Genomic DNA, 18,897 nt, shown 5'->3' with positions numbered 1-18,897 from the left:
AGGTGAACCATGATTTGACTTCATTGATGAGGTCAACCAGCGCTAATGGAGGCAGTGTGGAGTTGGGTTGGCTTGAAAGATAGAGCTAGGTGTCATCCGCATAGCAATGAAAATGGATGTGGTGTTTTTGGAAAATATGACCAAGTGGGAGAAGGTAGATAATAAAGAGGAGTGGACCGAGGACAGAACCCTGAGGGACACCATTTGTGATAGGGACAGAATGAGAAGTGAAAGATTTCAGTTGGATAAACTGAGTACGGTCAGCCAGGTAGGAATAAAACCAGGAGAGGACGGTGCCAGAGATGCCAATGGAGGAGAGTCTGTTCAGGAGAATGGAATGAGAGATGGTGTCAAAAACTGAACTGAGATCAAGCAAAAGGAGGAGGAATAATAAACCATTGTCAGCAGAGAGGAAAGGGTCATTAGTGATTTTTAGAAGAGCAGTTTCAGTACTATGAAGGGGACGGAAGGCAGATTGGAAAAGTTCATATAGGTTATTGGAGGAAAGATGAGCATGAAACTGAGCAGATACTATTCTCTCAAGAATTTTTGAAATGAATGGAAGGTTGGAAATGGGATGGTAATTATTGAGGTCTGTGGGATCTGAACCCGCTTTTTTAAGTATGGGAGTGACAGCATCAGTTTTCAGTGCAGGAGGAACAATTCCAGAGGTGAGGGAAGCATGGATTATGTTGGTGATGAGAGGACAAAGAGAGGGAGCAGTAGCTTTAACAAGGATGGTGGGCAGTGGGTCAAGTTGGCAAGTGGAAGGTTTGGATTTTTTAATTAATGTAGATATTTGACTAACTGTGGGTAGGGTAAATGAAGAAAACGAAGTGTCAGACGTAAAAGACAGAATGGAAAATAGAAATGGAGCAGAGTAGGGGGTAAGCTGTTGATGGATAAGGTGGATTTTTGTGGTGAAAAATTAAGCCAAGGTGTTGCAGAAATCAGTTGAATTGAGATGTGATGGAAGGGAGTCAGGAAGTTTGGTGATGTTAGAGATTAGGGAGAAAAGAATCTTTGAATTTTCTTTATTTGAATTGATTAGATTGGAGTAGTAGGCAGATTTGGTTTTGGAGATGCAGTCTTTATAGTGGAGAATGTGCTGTGTGTTCATGTCTTTGTGGATGGTTAGTCCGGTTTTGGTGTAGTGTCTTTCAAGTTGGCGACCTTTTGTTTTTAACTGTCTGAGAGTGGGGGTGTACCAGGATGCAGTATAGGTGAACGAGACAGATCTGGATTTGAGTGGAGCAAGTGTGTTGAGGATGTGGTGCAGGTGTGTGTTGTAGTGGGAAACAAGTTGATCTGGACCTGTAAAACTGTCTGTATTTGGAAGTTCACTGATCGGGGTAGCTAAAATCTCAAGGTTGATATCCTTAGCATTACGGAAGGTAATATTGCGTGAAGGCTTGTGTTTGGAAAGAAACAAATTGACATTAAATGTCACAAGCATATGGTCGGAAAACGGGATGAAGTTTGATTTACAGTCCACGGGTATGATACCTGAGCAGCAGATTAAGTCCAGAATGTGTCCTTTTGAATGAGTGGAAAAATCAACAAATTGTTGAAACCCAAAACTGTCCAAACAGGACAGGAAATCATTAGTAAGTGAATTGTTAACATTATTCGGGTGAATATTTAGGTCTCCTAGTAATAAAACATTTGGTGAAAGTGTAGAGATATATGTTAGAAAAGTTGAGAAGTTCGACATAGAATCCTTAATTGGTTTTGATGGTCTGTAAATAGTGGCGATGATGGTCGGGTAGAACCAGAGAGCTGACATACAGTGGCCTCAAATGACTGGAAGATATGAACTGTTAAAGGAGCTGCTCACAAACACTCACGGAAAATTAATGCAAGACCACCACCACGACCAGTGACACGCGGTTGGGAGAAGTAAACAAACCCCGGTGGAGTAGCATTGTTCAGGTCCTTGAAGACATTCTTCTGCTGCCACGTTTCAGTCAGGCATAAAAAGTCGAATTTACCGTCCACCACCAGATTCTGGATGAGATGTCCTTTTTTGGTGAGAGAGCGGGTGTTCAGCAGACCAAAGATTACTTTTGAGCTGCTGCTGGTGGTTGTGTTCGATGTTCTTGGGACTCGCACCAGGACATTTTCAGCACGGCGACCCGTTTTTCTCTACAACAGTACTGCAATTGTATTACAATAGCCTTGCAACAGCCCTAGAACAGTCTACAAAAGTCTTACAATATTTCTATTACAGTCCTACAACAGTTCTTTATCACCCCTACAATAATCCTGCAACATGTTTTTATATTATAGCTTTTTCACAATAGTCCTATAATGTTGCTACAAAGTTACAACATTCCTACAGTAACAATTTTATTCAAAGACGTTTTCTGCTTATTTGTAAGTTTTTTTAATAGTTTTGATTTTGCTATTGCAGCACATCTACGCAGGGGTCTTAACTTTAAATGCTGAGACCTTTGCTTCCTTTAAAAATTCCTTCCACCCCTCTTTTGATGTATCATATGCATCTGTTTTGTTCTGTGTTCTTGAAAATGTTCCTTACTTAGTCTTTGTCAGTATGGATACTTCTAGGTTTCCTCTGTTTTTTGCTTGACACTTTGTTTAAATTCAGTTTGTTTACGTTTTCCGTCACCACTATCAAACAGTGTTTTTCGCAACTGTGAGCTCTGAGGATTTCTGTTTCTGTCTTTGATTCAGAGAATGCTGTGACAGAGGGTGGTACTGCAAATTGAAATCTGAATGTTGCCACTTGGCTTGTGGGTGGGTGGGAGCAGGTTTTTAATCCGCAGCGTACAGATCTGAACACGGAGACAGAGGATGACAGGGCACACTTCAGATTTTAGGGGAGAAAGACAGAAAAAAAAGAACAGGGAAATCAGGGAGGCTTTCGTCTGGAGTTTGTGGAAGACGGCTGTCGTCAGGACCTGGATGCTTAACAGAGTGGCCAAAATTCTGACCTATTTTCATCAAACGGATAGAAAATCTCAGAGGGGCCATCCTAACCTCCATCGACCTCTAGGACCATCATGACCAAAACATCATGCAAATGCTTACCATGATCTCTATGACTATAATCCACATAATGTAAGTCTGCTCAGCTCAAGTTTGATGTGTTCGATTAATGATGCCCATAATGACACATTTGTAATATATTTTCTCTCAGCTTCAGTTCCAAAAGCTCTCATTGTAATTTGTCCAAATATGCAGTTGGGAGAGATAAATATTCATGAGGCAAAACACTCTTCCCTGACCCGTCTTTGTCCTGACAGCAGACGGTTGAGCCCACATCCACCTTCTCTGCCGCAGCCGCCGTTTTTTAAAATTCAGCTGGCGAAGGATTCTGCTTGAAGCTGTAAATGATGGTCCTCTTCAGGCACTAATGGCCTCTACTTTCAACAGGCTTTTATCAGCTTTAATTAAAGTGCAGTAACAGACATCTTTAATGAAAATGGATTCAATCGTCAGAGAGAGAATGTGACTTGATTGATGCTGAACAACACCTCAACATGAGTGAGCTAATGTGAGAACAGAGCACATTAAAGGGGACTGATAGTACAGTAAAATTATGGAGAGGCACTTCCTGTTAAGATACGCTTTAGGACCCGCCCTGATAACACAACCCCCGCCTCCCTCTTTGTCCGATCTCCCCTGACCTCCTAGAGCCACCAGGCCCGGTGAATCTACATTTTGTTAAATTAGTCTGTGCTTTTCCAATTAATGCTGGGATGTTTTGATGAGAAATAAAAAGAAATTCAAGGGAGGAACTAAATCTAATGCTAAAACAGCAGCTGTTGTGTTTTCTTTAGACCTTTTTTTCAATCATTTCACACTGTTGATCTTCATTTTGTGATAAAATAACTCTTACAGTTGAATTGTCTGGTTATTATGTCCCAACTGCTTGCCTATTTGCAAGCTGTTGTTGAAGTGGGCGGAGTGTATTCCAGTCAATATGGCCGCCCCACTTGTGTCTTTCTTTTGGATGATCAAAATCCTCTGGGTGACGTCAGAGATTATTGCTTCAGGCAGTACATGGCTGTGGTTTTCACTAAGCTGGCTGTTGCTTCAGGCCACCTTACTGATGTTCTGACAAGTGTTTAGTCCACCCAGGATGAAATTAGAACACTAGTCAGCCCTCTGTCTCCTTCTTCTGCAGAGCCTCAAAAAGCTAGAGTTGAACCAACTTTGAGAAAGAACATTTCTCCACTGAGGTCTTAAGTGTCTGAGGCAGAGATGGTAACTCATGCCTGCATTTCCTCTAGTTTAGTAGCTTTTCCTGTGTTTGAGTTCGATGGAACTTCCCTCCTCCAGTCCGCTTGATTTTACTCCAGCAAACAAGTTTCCCTCTGTTCGCTTAAGTATAACAACCTTAATATCGTTCAAAGTTTTACATTGTCTTGAGCTTTTACATGTTACAACCTCTCACATTCTCCCCAGAGATATGAATGGATGGGAACATTAATCTTGAGGTTTTTGGCTCAAGGGGGAGAGCAGCTCTGTGTCAAACCATCAATCTGCATGTTTGTAGACTAGGACATACAATTCCTGACAAAACACATTGATGGTTTAAAAGAGGAGTCAGACGAAAAATACATGTACATGTTCATTTCGGGCTTCTGCGTTCAAACACGCTGCAATTGAATGCGCTCTGTTAAGTTAAACCACTTGAACTTTGACCACTCAGGGACTGATTGTGACATTTGGGTAGCGCCCTTGTTAATTCACAATAGTGACAAATGTTTAAAAATTGATCATGTAGGAGAAAATAATAATTGCTGTTTGTGTCCAACAGGAATTATACAACACAAAGTCTTTCATTTATTGGAATAGAACTGGGAAAGAAAAAGCCTCGAGCAAAAGTCACAAGATTTGCACTGCTTTGACATTTCACACCAAGCCTCTTTCAACTGTGCGTACATGCGCTTGTATCAGGCAGCGTGGACACCATATGCTAAAGGCATGTTCAAAAACTCCCATTCAATGCGTTGTTGAAGGCGCCACACATGCCTGGTGTGTACGTAGCTTAAGAAGACCAAAACTCCAGCGCGACCACACCAATGACGCTGTGATGGGACTAGAGGGGAATTACAAGATAAGAGGGTTCTAATCTGGCTTCTCCTCTTTGTTTCCCTTTATTGAGCCCTCACTTTGCAGGAATGAGGGTGTCCCACCTGGAGGATACAAATGTGGACTGAAGACTGCACCGTTTAGACCACTCAAAGAGCCATTTGGGACCGCCCCTAATGAAAAGAAAGCACCCGGAGCCACAACCCGTTTTGACATCATTATATATATTATGCATGTATATATATTATATCAAAGGTGCTCATTACGTCGATCTTCAAGGACATGAGTGTAGATCGCGGGCCAGGAAAGATTAAAAAAAAAAAGTACTTCTTAAAAATCCACCAGCCAATCAAAATCCTCACTGAGAAGTACGGGACTTGATTGACATGTAGATTGGCCAATCGGACATCCTCTGAAACATACATCACTGCAAATGCATATTGTGTTCTTAAAAGGATGATACCGCGGCCGCGTGTGGGAGGAGCCACCAGCTGAAGTTATGGTGTGATCGCTGCATGGAGCGATGTGTTCATCAATGCATAGTAGACACTGAGAATGTGGAGAGATCAGGTTAATTATTTTAAAGAGTTCTACTTGGTAATCATGTTTCCATGTTTGGGTTTATAAAATCATCCCAGGGAAAGTATCTGCTTCAACTCCCGCAGGGAAAGCTGCGTCTCAATCTGATGCCTGTGTTTGCATCTCTCTGACAGAGTTTGAAGCCAAAGCCTCTCCTCCGCCTCTTTACCTGCTTTTCCTATGGTGTCAATATAGTGTCTAAAGAATTATGCAGCAAAACAGTAAAACCACGCATCAAAACCTCAAATCTGATAAATCAAAATGCATAAATTGAGAACCAAAACCTATAATTTGCAACCAAAAGCTATAACCCAAAGCACAATCATCTTTCTCAGTTCCCGATTTGTTTTCTTGCCATTCTGAAATCCTGTTTTTGAGTTGCAGTTTTATTTTGAAATCGTCTTTTTGAGTTGCGCTTTTATTTTTTGCGGTTTTGATTCTAAAACCTGTCGACACGTAAAAACAGTGTCATGTCAGTCAAGGGGAGGGGAGGCGGGACATCCCTGATATCAAGAAGCTCATTGGCTACCGAATAACACCGAGTCTTACGTCAACAGACCAGTTTAGAATGTGCCGGTAAGTTTTTCATTTTTTTCAAATCTTTTACTATACTAAACTATCAAATTGTACTTTATTTAACCAGCGGGCCGCCAGCACAGTCAGATGAGGAGCTCCACCAGTAGCTGCTAGTGAAAAAAGATGTTAGAAAGTTAGATGTTGCATGACAAACTACCACCATTGTTCTCCCGTGTTAGCATGCTAGCTAGCTCAATGCTAGCGGGGTTTCCAGCTCTTTTCATGACTTTTATGGATTAAACAAAGTCCATTTTTTATCACAGTGTCAGGATCGAATGTCAAACCTGGGAATAATTGCCCTCTCTAGCTGTTCACCTTTTCACATCCTCTGCAGCTGAGAGTTGGTTTCCCCGCGCTCCTCAGTGTGTCCTACACAGAGAGCGCAAAATACGATAGTCGGGGCACTCCAGCGCAGCACAAGGATGAAAGAGCCGGACGCAGGTTATAGCGAGGATAAAGCGGGTTAAGCAAATGAATGAAAGAAGGCGGCCCGCTGAAGAAATATTCAATATCGTAAACATTTTATTATTAGTCTGAACTATCATTTATTTAGAAAAATCTTTTATTTTGCTAAATCAGTCCAGTGCGAAAAAAAAACATCAACAAAAGTTATGTTGGGCGGTTTTTGGCTGGGTCTGGCGGTTTTCAGATGACTTTTGGGCTGGAAAACTCTGACTATCTGGCAACACTGGCGCAAACTCTCTGTCATCAGCGAGTTGCTCTCTGCCCCGCGGCACGTCAAGTTCCCGGCAGAAGATCACTCCGGACCGCGTGTGTCCTCCTGCTATCAGCTCTGCAGTTCTCGCCCGATAAATACGAGCTCATTTAGGAAGCTGGTTTTGACGTGGCACGCGCTTCGTACGGAGCCAGCAGATGAACAAACTAAAATAAAATTTAATTATTATAAAATACTCATTATTTTCCAAAGTCACAGGGAGCCACAACAAAAGGATGAAAGAGCCACATGTGGCTCCGGAGCCATGGGTTGCCGACCCCTGGTTTAGACGGATGAAGCCACTTGGATGAGTGATTAACCATTCAAGAAAGAAAATTTCAAGTCCAATTGCCATGACGCAACTTCAAGACATTACCTGGATGAATGAGAACCTTCACCGTCATCCATGTTAACAGAGATGTTTGCCACAAATATAAAATTTGAGTGGAATGCAGGAGTGAATTTCAGGGTCTTTAGAGAAATCACAGAACCAGTTGAATATTTGTTGTGGTTTGGAGTAAAAAGGCATTTGTTTTTGTAACCATGGTGACAAGATCACCAACTTAAACTCAGAAATAGAAAAAAGAATTGTTCGTAACTTCCGAAGAGCTTAAAGAAGAGCTTTGTAAAGTATCTTGAAAGAAAAGAATTCATGAAAAATGTCTTTTTAAATGTATTTCTGCTTTAAATATGCTAGCATGACCTCAAAAAGACCTTTTGTTTTCAGTGGCAGTCCCTGGCAGATTTATTTTTCTAAAGTCAATGAGAAATTGTGATGTATGTTAAACTAACACTTGAAAAACTATCTAAAAAAAAGTTATTGGATTTTCAGGGACACATTTTCAGTTCTAACAAATTCTGTAAAGTATGTCCAGTATCCTGCATCATATTTTTCATTATCAGATTTAATAGAATTAAATAAGACACATCGCTGATGGGACATTGACCTCTTTTGGATAAAAAGGTGTCAAAAGAGATGAGGGCAGCGCATATTTTTTAGGTTTTCTATATTTTAGGGAAACACATCCTGTATATTTAAGAAATAAAAGTTAGTAAAGTCCTGCAACAGACTGGCGACCTGTCCAGGATGTCGCCTGCCGAAGAGTGCAGCAAAAGATGCAGCTGGTTTCACCTCTGCTTTCTCTGTACACATCAGGAGCTTCGGTTTTCCAAGGCTGAGATCTGCTTTAAAAGTGATGATGAGCTTCAGACTGAGCAGCTGTAATCAAGGGGGCTGCTGTCCTCTAACTTCTGACAGGAGAAAGTCCTCTTGAAGATCTGATCACAAATGTAAGAGGCTCATCGCAGCAGCATGCGTCTGCATCCAAACTGAAGCTCAGAGAGTGACTCTCCAAACCTCCACCTCCCAAAGTCCAGACCTGATTTGAGGAAACTTGCAGAGCTGGACCATTCCCAGCTAAAATGTTTGTGTGTGTGTGTTTGTCATTAAAAGCAGTCAAATGGGGGAGGGGGGGGGGGGGTCTCTGGGAGTCTGCAATTAAGGTGGAATCAGAGAGATCTGTGCTGGCTTCATAATGAGTCTTAACAGAATTATTCACAAGAGCTACCCTACACACACACACACACACACTGATGCAGACTCCCATCAGGCTCAGCTACACAGCAAGATCAAAAACACACACAGGCTGAGCCTACAGATCCAGATGGACTCTCCTTCTCTCGATTCACAGATAGACGTCAGGCCCTGAAAAAGCCAGTAAGGCCCCCCAAAAAACACACTTTACTACATAATGATAAAAAATAAATCAAAGAATAATGATCCTAATGTGCTAAAAGTTGGGGGTTAATCATTACTAATACTAAGGTCGGTAATGAATGTAATATTTTTCATTTTCTGAGAGATGTGAATGGACTGAGGATTTGCAAGAAGGAACCTTGTATTTCTGTGCTGATGAAATTCAGCTCTCCTTGTCTTCTCCACAAACAAGACAGATCTTTATTAAGGCCATCTTCATCTCTAACAGAATCATCTTTAATCTCTCAAAGTCAGAAGTTTAGATATTTTTCTGAAAACCTTCATGCAGGGATCTTTAGAGCAACCCACAGAAGTTTGAAGGTCACCAGTGAGGAGCACATGAGCTATACAGACAACACCCCTACTTCCCAGCATGCAGTTCTGTCCTCCTTCTTCCTTCACTTGACACCTCTTTGATTCTTGCAGTGCTGCAGCTGACACACAGATGATCCAAAATGCTGCTGCACGTCTTGTTTTTATTCCTGTCACCTGTGCCTTTCCCCCTTCCTCAGCAGCATCCTTCTGCCTGAACTTCCTCCTTCAGATCTACAGCTCTTCCCTCCTGAACAGAAGCTGGAGGTCCCTGCAGCAGAAGATCAGAGAGAAGTTCCACCATGGAGGACTAAAAATTCCACAGATCAGCTGCCTCTCTGACAACACTGAGAATGATGAAGACTGAACTCTTCATCTTATGGCTTCAATCCAGAACGTGCTTCAGTTTATGGTCCCTGTGTAGCTCATTGAATGAAAGCTTTTGAAAAGTATAGTGAATGTAGACGTTTTTTCTCAACAATGTATGGGGAAAAAACCCAAAAGTAACAATTAATTTAGAATGCTACAGCACAAAGTACAAACATTTTTTGGCCTGTGTTTGGTTGACAGCTCAGTAAATGTCAGATTTACACCCTGACTCAGCTAAATCAATTTTGGTTGTGCTTTTCTGTTGTAGGACATGATCTTTGCAGTAGATGCTCATGTTGGGATGGAGATATCAGATGGAAATGCACTTTATTTTGTTTTTTTTATCAATTTTTATCACGTAGTTTTTAATCCCCTATAACAAGCTAATTTTGAGAAATGCTCAGCCCCCACGGGGTCCTGCAGGCACTGAGGAGCTGGGATCTGCGCCTACAGGTTTCCACCCTGTCTGTGTTTTATCCTGAACCGGCAACAGCGCAAGAACTCCCCAATTTGACTTGTCACCCACCCCCCGCTACTCTACAGACTGATGGAAAATCTACAACTAGCCCTTGTCAAATTTGACATCCACTGAGCTGACCCTTAGATCAGATTATGGCTACTTTTTCTCCCATGTTTTAAAAGATAAGACCCCATACCCCTCTATTTTATTTTCACTTTTAGTGCCTAGCTAACTATAGATTTGTAAAGAGAATCTTGCTGCTTCATCCTGTCAGAACTGCAGAATCACAGAACCTTAAACTAATACCAACATGTTCACTAGCAGGACACGACCCACAAAAACGCACACGCACCCTGAGATCACAATAATCCTCACAAAACCTCCCGCTCCTTTTCCTGCCCCACTCTTCTTTGGTATGTCAAACTACGTTCACACTGCAGGGCTTAATGCTCAATTCGGATTTTTTTGAAAAAAATCCAAATTTTTTGCAAGACCGTTCACATTTCCAAGTAAATCCGAACTTTTGTGGTCTCCAGTGTGACCGTGAGACGACCCAAAACTGACCCGCATGCGCAGAAGAGTACTCAACGGTGAACGACGTCACTCGTTGTTTGCGGAGCCAACGTGAACAATGGATGTCAACGGTGGAGCTCTTTTTGCATATCGTCTGTACCCACCGTAGTAGAATGAGGATGTGTTTGGGCCGCGCGCGCCGTACAGACAGGAGAAGAGCGCGTGCAGCGGTGGAGAATGGGGGGGCAAAGATCGGATACGTTTCGGAATCAGGACGGCATACCCAAGTGGCCTGGGTCGCAATTGAAAAGATCGGATCTGTGTCGTTCAGACTGTCATGAAAAGATCGGAATTGGGTTGCATAGGGGCAAAAAAATCGGAATTGGGTCGTTTCAGCCTGCAGTGTGAACGTAGCCTTAGTTTACCCTCTAAAATGTTCGTGTAGTTTTACGCTTTTCTTTCTCATTAAACAAAATATTTAATAAGGAGAATATTATTTAGACACAATTTCTAAATCATTTCGAAAATAACCTTAAATTTAACACTAAAAATCTGCAAAGTTCCCACAAACTGAGTAGATGTAACTAACCAAAAGTACTCAAAATCCTTTTCAACTTTATCTTTATATCCAGCTTGATGTCCCTAGAAATGTAAATTATTTATTTTTAGACTTTTGGAATATCTTCAAAACTAAATTTAGTAAAGAAAACATTTATTTGAAGACGAAATAGTTACTTAAAACATTAATTTAGTTTGGGTTCTTGAATAAAAAACGATTTTTTGTGTGTATTTCTGTCCACAAACACAATTGGACCCCTAATAATAGACAAAAGAAAAGGGTTTAAAAAGTTGGACCTTTTTAACATGGGAGTCGATGTCAGATTGTTCTCTGCTAAAACGTGCCTCCAGAGGTTCTTAGAGGAAACTGCAGCATTTGTTTTTTCTGCTTTTGTCTTAATCAGAAGTGGGAACATAGTTTCTGTTGGGGTTAAAAGAGAGTGTTAGCAGCTGTTGTGATAAATTTCAAATAAATACAAATAAATACAACAAATTTAAGGAAAAAACAGAATGAGTAAACCCAGATACGACCAGTTGCTGTATTTTTGGAATTCAGTTCTTCTCAAAAGTATTTTCTAGCGTAACACCACAAATGTTTCTAAACATCTTCCATGTTTGGAGCGCTGAAGAAGAGCTCAGGTGCACTCATTCGTCCCTCAGGTGTATGGTCAAGAACCTGGAAAAGCAGCTCACTGTTTTCTGTGTGGCTGTAACCACAGGAAAGCCCCTGGCCTGCAGCATATGGAGCTTTTTAAGGCAGCATCAAGTCTCCAGTGGATCTCCTTCAGTTCCGCAGACAATGAGGTTAAGGTGGCTCTCCACACCAACATGTCTGCAGTGAAAACCAGACTAATTCCTAACAGGTGTTTGAAAAAACTCCAGCTTCCCATTGTCAGAAACTCTTAAGTGTCCCTAAATCGTGTCACACCAATAGTTCCTCCTCATTGTTCTTTTAGTAAAAGTTTCCTTTGTATCAAATGAAACATCAAACCCAGCTGGATGTCCAGGTGGACCTCTTTTCCTTTTTTGGGTTGATCTTGACCGATGTTGGCTCAACATGTTCGCCGCCATGAGGCTGAGTAGCTCTACCCCCCCCCCCCCCCACACACACACACACACACACACTAGGTCTGACAGAATAGTCATTTCAAATGCAAATCATTTCAGTTTTGGGGAAATGTTTTCTTTTCTTTTGGGGGGATTTGTAGCATTTACTTATGTTGGCACCTTCAAAGCTGTTTATCAGACCTGAAAAGTCTGCGAGACCTTCATGTTTTACATATGTTTTGTGGTTTCAGACCTTTGGTTGACCTCCAACCAAACCGTCACCTGTTGAGCTTTTGCTACCCAGCATCAAACTGACAAACACGTCCTGCAGAGAAACTCTCTGTGAATCCACATTTTCTCCATTCATCTGCGCCTCAGAGACACCCGATCCATGCGAGTCAGAGGACAAATCCAGAAGGACGCTTTGAAGGAGACAGCATAAAGTAGGTTTTAAACGGAGTCAGTGTCACACTCAGATGCAGTAAAACGCCCGCTGATCCCATCGCAGCGGAGTTCCCTCTTCCTGAGCGTGTTTGACAAAGAGTCTTCCTGTGTTCTCACTGAAGGAACAAAGAAAGACGTAGAGGCTCTGCCTCCTGAAGAGGCTTAGAAGAATCATCTGTCAGGTCTGTGCTGGAGTTAAGAAACTTTGCTGCACATTTTCTAAGACTTTCGGTATAAACTGTTGGAGAAGAATCCTAAAAACCTTCTTCAGTTTAGACTCATGAAGGAGGAAGAAGCTAAGACGTGTTCAGAGCTTGACAGCTAGAGAGTTGGGCAATGAAACATTTGTGTTCTTTAATTTGCTTAAATATCGTTTTCAAAAAAAGCTATTTGACTTTAAGAGTGAGTTCTGAATCTAAATCGATCAGCTTTGGAACAGAATCTTCTTTGCACCTCAGCAACTTCATGGAGAACCTGCTGTCAGTTTCTGCCAAAAAGCAGATTAAGACACGGAGATTAGATTAACATTAATTTGAATGTAAAAGATTATCTGAGTATACATCTGTTTACTATGACACCCAATCTCCTCTGTTATTGTGCTTTTAGAGCAGTGCCATGCGCTTTGGCTTTGCGTAATTCAGAGGAATAGGTGGGGAGAGAGAGGGTGGGCTGAATCTCTGCTGCCCCCCGCGTGACCCCGGCATCCCTGTGAAGTGCGCTCCCGGATTCCGAGTAAAGAGGAAGCTTGCGTGTCCTGGGTCTCGACCTCAAACGGCACGCACCCCTTGAACCCTGCTGCCGCGCGCCGGCCGCCCCATCTGGCCCGCCGTTAGAGAAGATGCGTGTCAGGTGTGAGAAAGCCAGACTGTCACGTGACTTACCTTCCAACCGGCGGAGCTGTTGCTATCTCCTTTATCCTTGAAGTACGGCACGAAGCGGACCATCCAGTCGTAGATCTGGGACAGGGTCAGCCTCTTCTCTGGCGCGCTCTCAATGGCACGCGTGATCAGGTCCGCGTACGATAGGTTCCCCCACGCGTTGCGCCGCGAGGACTTGGCTTTGCGCAGCTGTCCCGTCACGTCTAGCGCGGCTCCGGACACGCGGGCGGGGGCCGCCACCTCAGGGGCCGACGCGCCCGCAGGGTGCTTAATGTCTGCCGGCGCGGCGCCGTTGCTCTCGGCCCGGCACGCGGGAACGTCGTAATGCTCCACTTTGACAGACGCTGGACCCCCGCCACGCGCCTCCGCCGCGCAGGGGAAATCCTCCGTGCACGGCAGCGGCCAGGCGCACGAGCGTCCGTGAGGCTCAAATCCAGAACGAACCGGACGCGCGTGCATTCCGCCGCTCTCCATCATCATAAGCATGATGGTCGCGAGGTCACGTCAGCCGCGTGTCCGTGGGTTGAAGCCCGAGCTGCTCCGCGCGTGAAGCAGAAAGAAGTCCGTGTTTCACAGAGCAGCGGTGTGGCTCCTCCTCCCAGGAACAAGCTCCTCCTCCTCACATCAGGACAGGTACAGGTGTGTCCGACCCTGTGACAGTCATGGTCTGCGCGCTGAGGTCAAACGTCCCAAAGGCGCAGCAACAGCTGATCTGATCCAACTCCTCCAACTGTCCGAGCGCCCTCTCACCTTTTATCCCCACGCCGCTTCACCCTTAAATTATTCAGAAGTGGCTGCAATCCTACGGAACTGAGCAGGTTTCGTTTGGAGCATCTTCACGTCGTGACAGCGTCCACACGTGCCCGCGCGCCAATACAGCTCTGAGACACTTTAAGTGAAGAAGCTGCTGCTGTGTAATTGGACGCGCGTGGACCAAGTCACTCCCTCCTGAGCGCGAGGGGGGAGGGGGGAGAAGTTCCGACTCTAGTCTAACCATAAATGCATAATTCATAAATCCAAATCACAGAGAGACATTGTGTAAAAGCGATGTTCAAAGAGGAAACTTGTGATTTGAACCACGCTTTTCATGGTGGGGGGCTCTTGTGGATGGGGGTTTTTGGATTGGGCTTCATGGAAAAGCGGGAAATGGTGTAGAATGTCCTAAATATTCCACACCATTGTCCTCAAATCTATTTATTCACGCGCCTTTACAACATGTATTTGCGTAAAGAAACAATTAAGTAACAAATAATTTTGTGTATGACATTAATGCTCGTTACTATAGTTATAAAAGTGCACGTGAAGCATGTATATCATTAAGTGATGTATATTAATGTATAATGCAAATAATAGATCATTTCAATTTAATCATGAAAAAATAACAAAACAGGTATTTTTGAAGCGTTTTTCTCATGTAAAGAAAAACTGTAAAACAATGAGAGAGAGAAAATGTTTGATAAAATATTTATTTCATTTTTGAAATAGCCTTAAATCTATTTGTAACCATAATTTGATAGTCTTTATGAGGTTGTTCCATTAAAAAAAGAACTCTTAAAACTTGTTGTTGCTCCCGCTGGGGTCTCTATTAATGCAATATGAGCTTCAAAGACCAATTCCCGTGCAGTCTAACAGCATGTACATCCGTGTTGTGGTCCCTCAGCATGTCTGCGGGACCACTTCCTGTCGCGCTCTTCTGTCAAAGCCTCTGCTGTGGATGAGCTGCTGAAGAGAGAAAAGAGGAAAATAAGCCCATCATCTGTCCATTACATTTAAACCAGACCAATAAATATGCAACGCTTTACTGTTGTCCATGAATAAAGCCACAGATCACAAAAGATGGAGATCCACAAAATTGGGGAAATTTGAACAGTTTTATTATGGACAATCGAACAGTTCAGGGTAAATCTCTGGGGTATCGAGATGTTTTTAAGCACTCAGATGTTCCTCTGAATGTTCTTCTGCAAAAAAATGTTCTTCTGCAGACAGATTGTCTCCTGCACACAAATGTGCTTCTGGACACAAATTATTTTCCATACAGTGGTTCTTCTACATAGATATGTTGTTCTGCACAGAGATGTTGTTATGCACCCAGATGTTCTTCAAATCATAGCTACGCTGTTCTTTTTAACAAACCAATATAGCTCTGCACTCCGATGTGCTCCTGGACACACACATTCCTATATGTACCTTCTACCAATAGATGTTATGCTGCACAGGGATGTTCTTCTGAGACAACAAATCTTCTGCTGCAAATCAAAGTTCTTCTGAAAACAGATGTTTCTCTGCACACTGATGTTTTTTCCAGCATTCAGGTGTCTTTTTGCACACAAACTTTCTCCTGCATGCAGATGTTTTTCCGCATGCAAGTGTGTTTTTGCACACAGATGTTTTCCAAAATGCAGATGTTTTGCTGCATGCAAGTGTCTTTTTCCACGCAGATTTTCTCCTGCATAACCCAAACCCTTTTTCACAGAAAACCACAGAATCAAAATGGACGCGTCATGTTTCTTCTGCATTCAGGTGTTATTTAGCGCACCAATTTTCAACTGCACAGAGATGTTCTTCAAAAAGCAGATTATCTTCCGCCTAAAGCTGTTCTTCTGCATCCAGATGTTTGTCAGCTCACAGTAGTTCTCCAACACTGAGATGTTCTGCAGCAAAGAGAAACTCTTTAGCACACGCCTGTCCTTCTGTATCAATATGTTATAGGTCTTTTGCACAGATGTTCTTTATTGCACACAGATGCTGTCCAGGTTTCTTCTGCAAACTCTTAATGTTCAGATCCAGGAAGTTGGACATCCTCTCTTTTCTTCAATTGGGGTCCCAGCCAGAAGGTACCATGCATGCTTCCTATTGCCATTCTTTCCTTTCAAGCTATCTGATTCCTCAGTCTTGGAATGTGCTTCTGGTTTACTGGGGTAGGAGCCACATAATTAAAACAGACCTGTCATGATCATCTATGACAAGAATCTGGGTGATGCTTTGGTCTAAATGTTCCTCACACAAAGCATAATTGTTAGAGTTTGCTTTTCAGCATAAATCAGCCCTGTGATTTAACATGGTTGGGTCAAAGGGCGCCACATTTGTCACCCCCGTCTCCTTAGGTGGCTTGGAGTCTATGAAGCTCCATCAACAGCTGCTCTGTCTACGTCTACGTAATTGTGCATTTTGGACTTCCAGGTTCAAAACTCTTATCTATTTATTCTTATTATTTACAGGTTCTACATACAAAACGTGCAACTATTGAACATGCATTAAAAGCCAGGTTTAGCCAGGTGGAACGTTGACCAATTAGGGACTCAGATGTGGTAGTGACTTTTGGATGGCGTCCCTTTTAATTCACGAAAGTGCCAACCGTTTGAAAATTGATCATGGAGGAGAAATTAATAATTGCGGTTTGCGCCCGGCCAGAATTATATCATGTATCAAAAAAGAGTTGTGAAAGAAAAAGCCTGGCGCAAGATTTTCAAAATTTGCCAGATTTGAACCGATTCAACGTTTCGCACCAAGCCTCTTCCAACTTCAGGGACATGCGCTAGTATCAGGTAGCAACAGTTCCAGTGTCAACGCCATATGCTAAACACATGTTCAAGAATGCATGTCACATGTCTGGTGTGAACGTAGAATTAGACCAAGCTTTGTGTGTGTCGTATTCATTCATAATCCTTCACTTCTGTTCTTTTGGACTCCAAATGTAATCACCTCCTTATGCACTCCATCTTTTCCATTTGGTTGTGGGAAGTGTCAGAAGTAAATGACTATTTTATATACAGATCTTGCTTTTGAACAGAGGATAGATTTTTGTCAACCATATCATATCTGATTAAAAAATGTTTTTAACCTGTAAATTGATTTTGGTACTTTAAAAGTATAATTAATATAAAAAATAATGTAACTTTCACTTTAAAACTGTGTTTTTGTTTCTATTAAAATTTAAAATTTAATTGCATGCAGTTAAAACAAAAACAAGACCCCTAAGGTAAAACAGAGTTGTGAAAGCAGGTTTTTAAAATGTGTTTCACATATAAAACACATTTTTAGGGCTAGAAAAGCTCAGCAGGGGTGAACTACAACAGCTTAAAACTAAAGTGAGGTAGAGTCAGGCAAATCATTTCTAATATGTGAAGAAAATCATCCTAAATCCAATGCAGGTAAATTATTATAAGTGTTTCAAAGATTTTGAGATTTTGATTCCTTTCTGGCCTCGCAAAACAGCAGTAAAAGATAAATAAATAAAGTGATGATGTGCCAGTACAATCACACCTTATAAAGTCCTGTCTCCACGGATGCTTCAGAGTCAAAACCTGGTGGTTCGTCAGACGCTATTATGACCTACTTTGTCATTTAAGGATGGAGATTATGTCATAAACCACAACGTCCTGTTTGTACATTGCATAGGGACGGAAGCTTTGGAGTGGTTGGATGGCAAACGTCACTCCTGAGAAGGACGGTTCTGTTTGCTCTAATAACAAAAATGTACACACACCCCCGCCCCCCCGAGCAAAAAAACAACAATCTTAATAATGTTTTCTTTTATGGACATCATAAAGCATGTTGTTAAGACAAAAAATGTTGAATTAAAAAAGGGTTATAGCTAAGTTTATCTTGGCTTCAGCTTCCATCTGCTGATCTTCAACCGGTTCAGAGTTTTCCACCTCTTCATGTGTGTTTGTCTGTAGCAATGGGGGGGGGGGGGGGGGGGGCACTCCCTGCTTTGGAAATACCTGAGTTTTTCTAATATTGAGTAACCCTGTCTGCTGCAGAGGCCATCTCCATTCAGGAAAGGTGAGATGATCTCTGATGTCCTCATAATGAGGAGAATGGGATAGTTGCATCCTCTCTGTTTGTTTCCCTTTACTTAACCATGTGGTTGAGCTTAAGCTGGATCTCATCTTCAGGTGATTTCATACCAATTTATGCAAAGTAATCAGACCTGGAAGCTCTAAAACATTGATAAACTGCACAGTGTTGTGTGTCAACAATAAATTATTGAAACAAGGCATAACTGAGTTTTCGAAAGAGTTTTTAAACTAGTTTTTGAGTTGAGGAATGCTGCTTTCCTGTAGTATCGTTCAGCATCCGTGTTTTCCAGATTAGAAGGAGTAAATAGCTTTAAACCCTTTGATTTTAAGACGTTTCTGGTTCAAACTGCCCAAGAAAAACTTTTTTCCATTTTTTTAAAAACTTGATTGTTTTTCTTTTTGCAGATAAGCTTCCTCCCACAGTCCAAAACAACAGTGGTCATAGGAAAACTCAATATTGACTGTGAATGTAAACATGAATCTTTGCTTTTACCTTTACAAAGGCCTATCAGAAATACGGCATCCTTCAGGGCGTTCAAAGAACATCCACCTAAGTTTGGAGCCTCCAGGTGTTGAAGGACAACAGGTCTGAAGAGAGTTCAGATAATTCAATTCAATTTTATTCATATTGCCCAAATTCACAATAACAGTCGTCTCAATGGGCTTCATGCCAGTAATTGTAAGGTAAACATACAATCAAAAAGGATCATAAATGCATAGAATCCAATAGGAAAATACTAAAACTTTAACTAAACAGACTAATCTAAACTGGCATCCCTGCCCTTTGACCCCCTTCGCGGTAAGGAGAAACCCCAAAAAAACAGGAA

At 42.1% G+C, this 18,897-nt stretch overlaps 1 protein-coding gene across 1 annotated transcript in view; it reads right to left on the bottom strand.

Moving 5' to 3' along the window:
• LOC101155614 (forkhead box protein O6) overlaps nt 1–14,148 on the bottom strand; it is a 46,425-nt gene extending 32,277 nt beyond the window's left edge. Inside the window, exon 1 of the mRNA XM_023960041.1 lies at nt 13,272–14,148. Coding sequence (XP_023815809.1) covers nt 13,272–13,754 — 483 coding nt within the window. The 5' untranslated portion in view covers nt 13,755–14,148. The remainder of the gene's footprint in view (nt 1–13,271) is intronic.
• Between the last annotated feature and the right edge of the window lie 4,749 nt (nt 14,149–18,897).

This window comes from Oryzias latipes, chromosome 11 (assembly GCF_002234675.1).
Source record: "Oryzias latipes chromosome 11, ASM223467v1".
Lineage (NCBI taxonomy): Eukaryota > Metazoa > Chordata > Actinopteri > Beloniformes > Adrianichthyidae > Oryzias > Oryzias latipes.
This window is presented reverse-complemented; position numbering and strand designations above follow the sequence as displayed.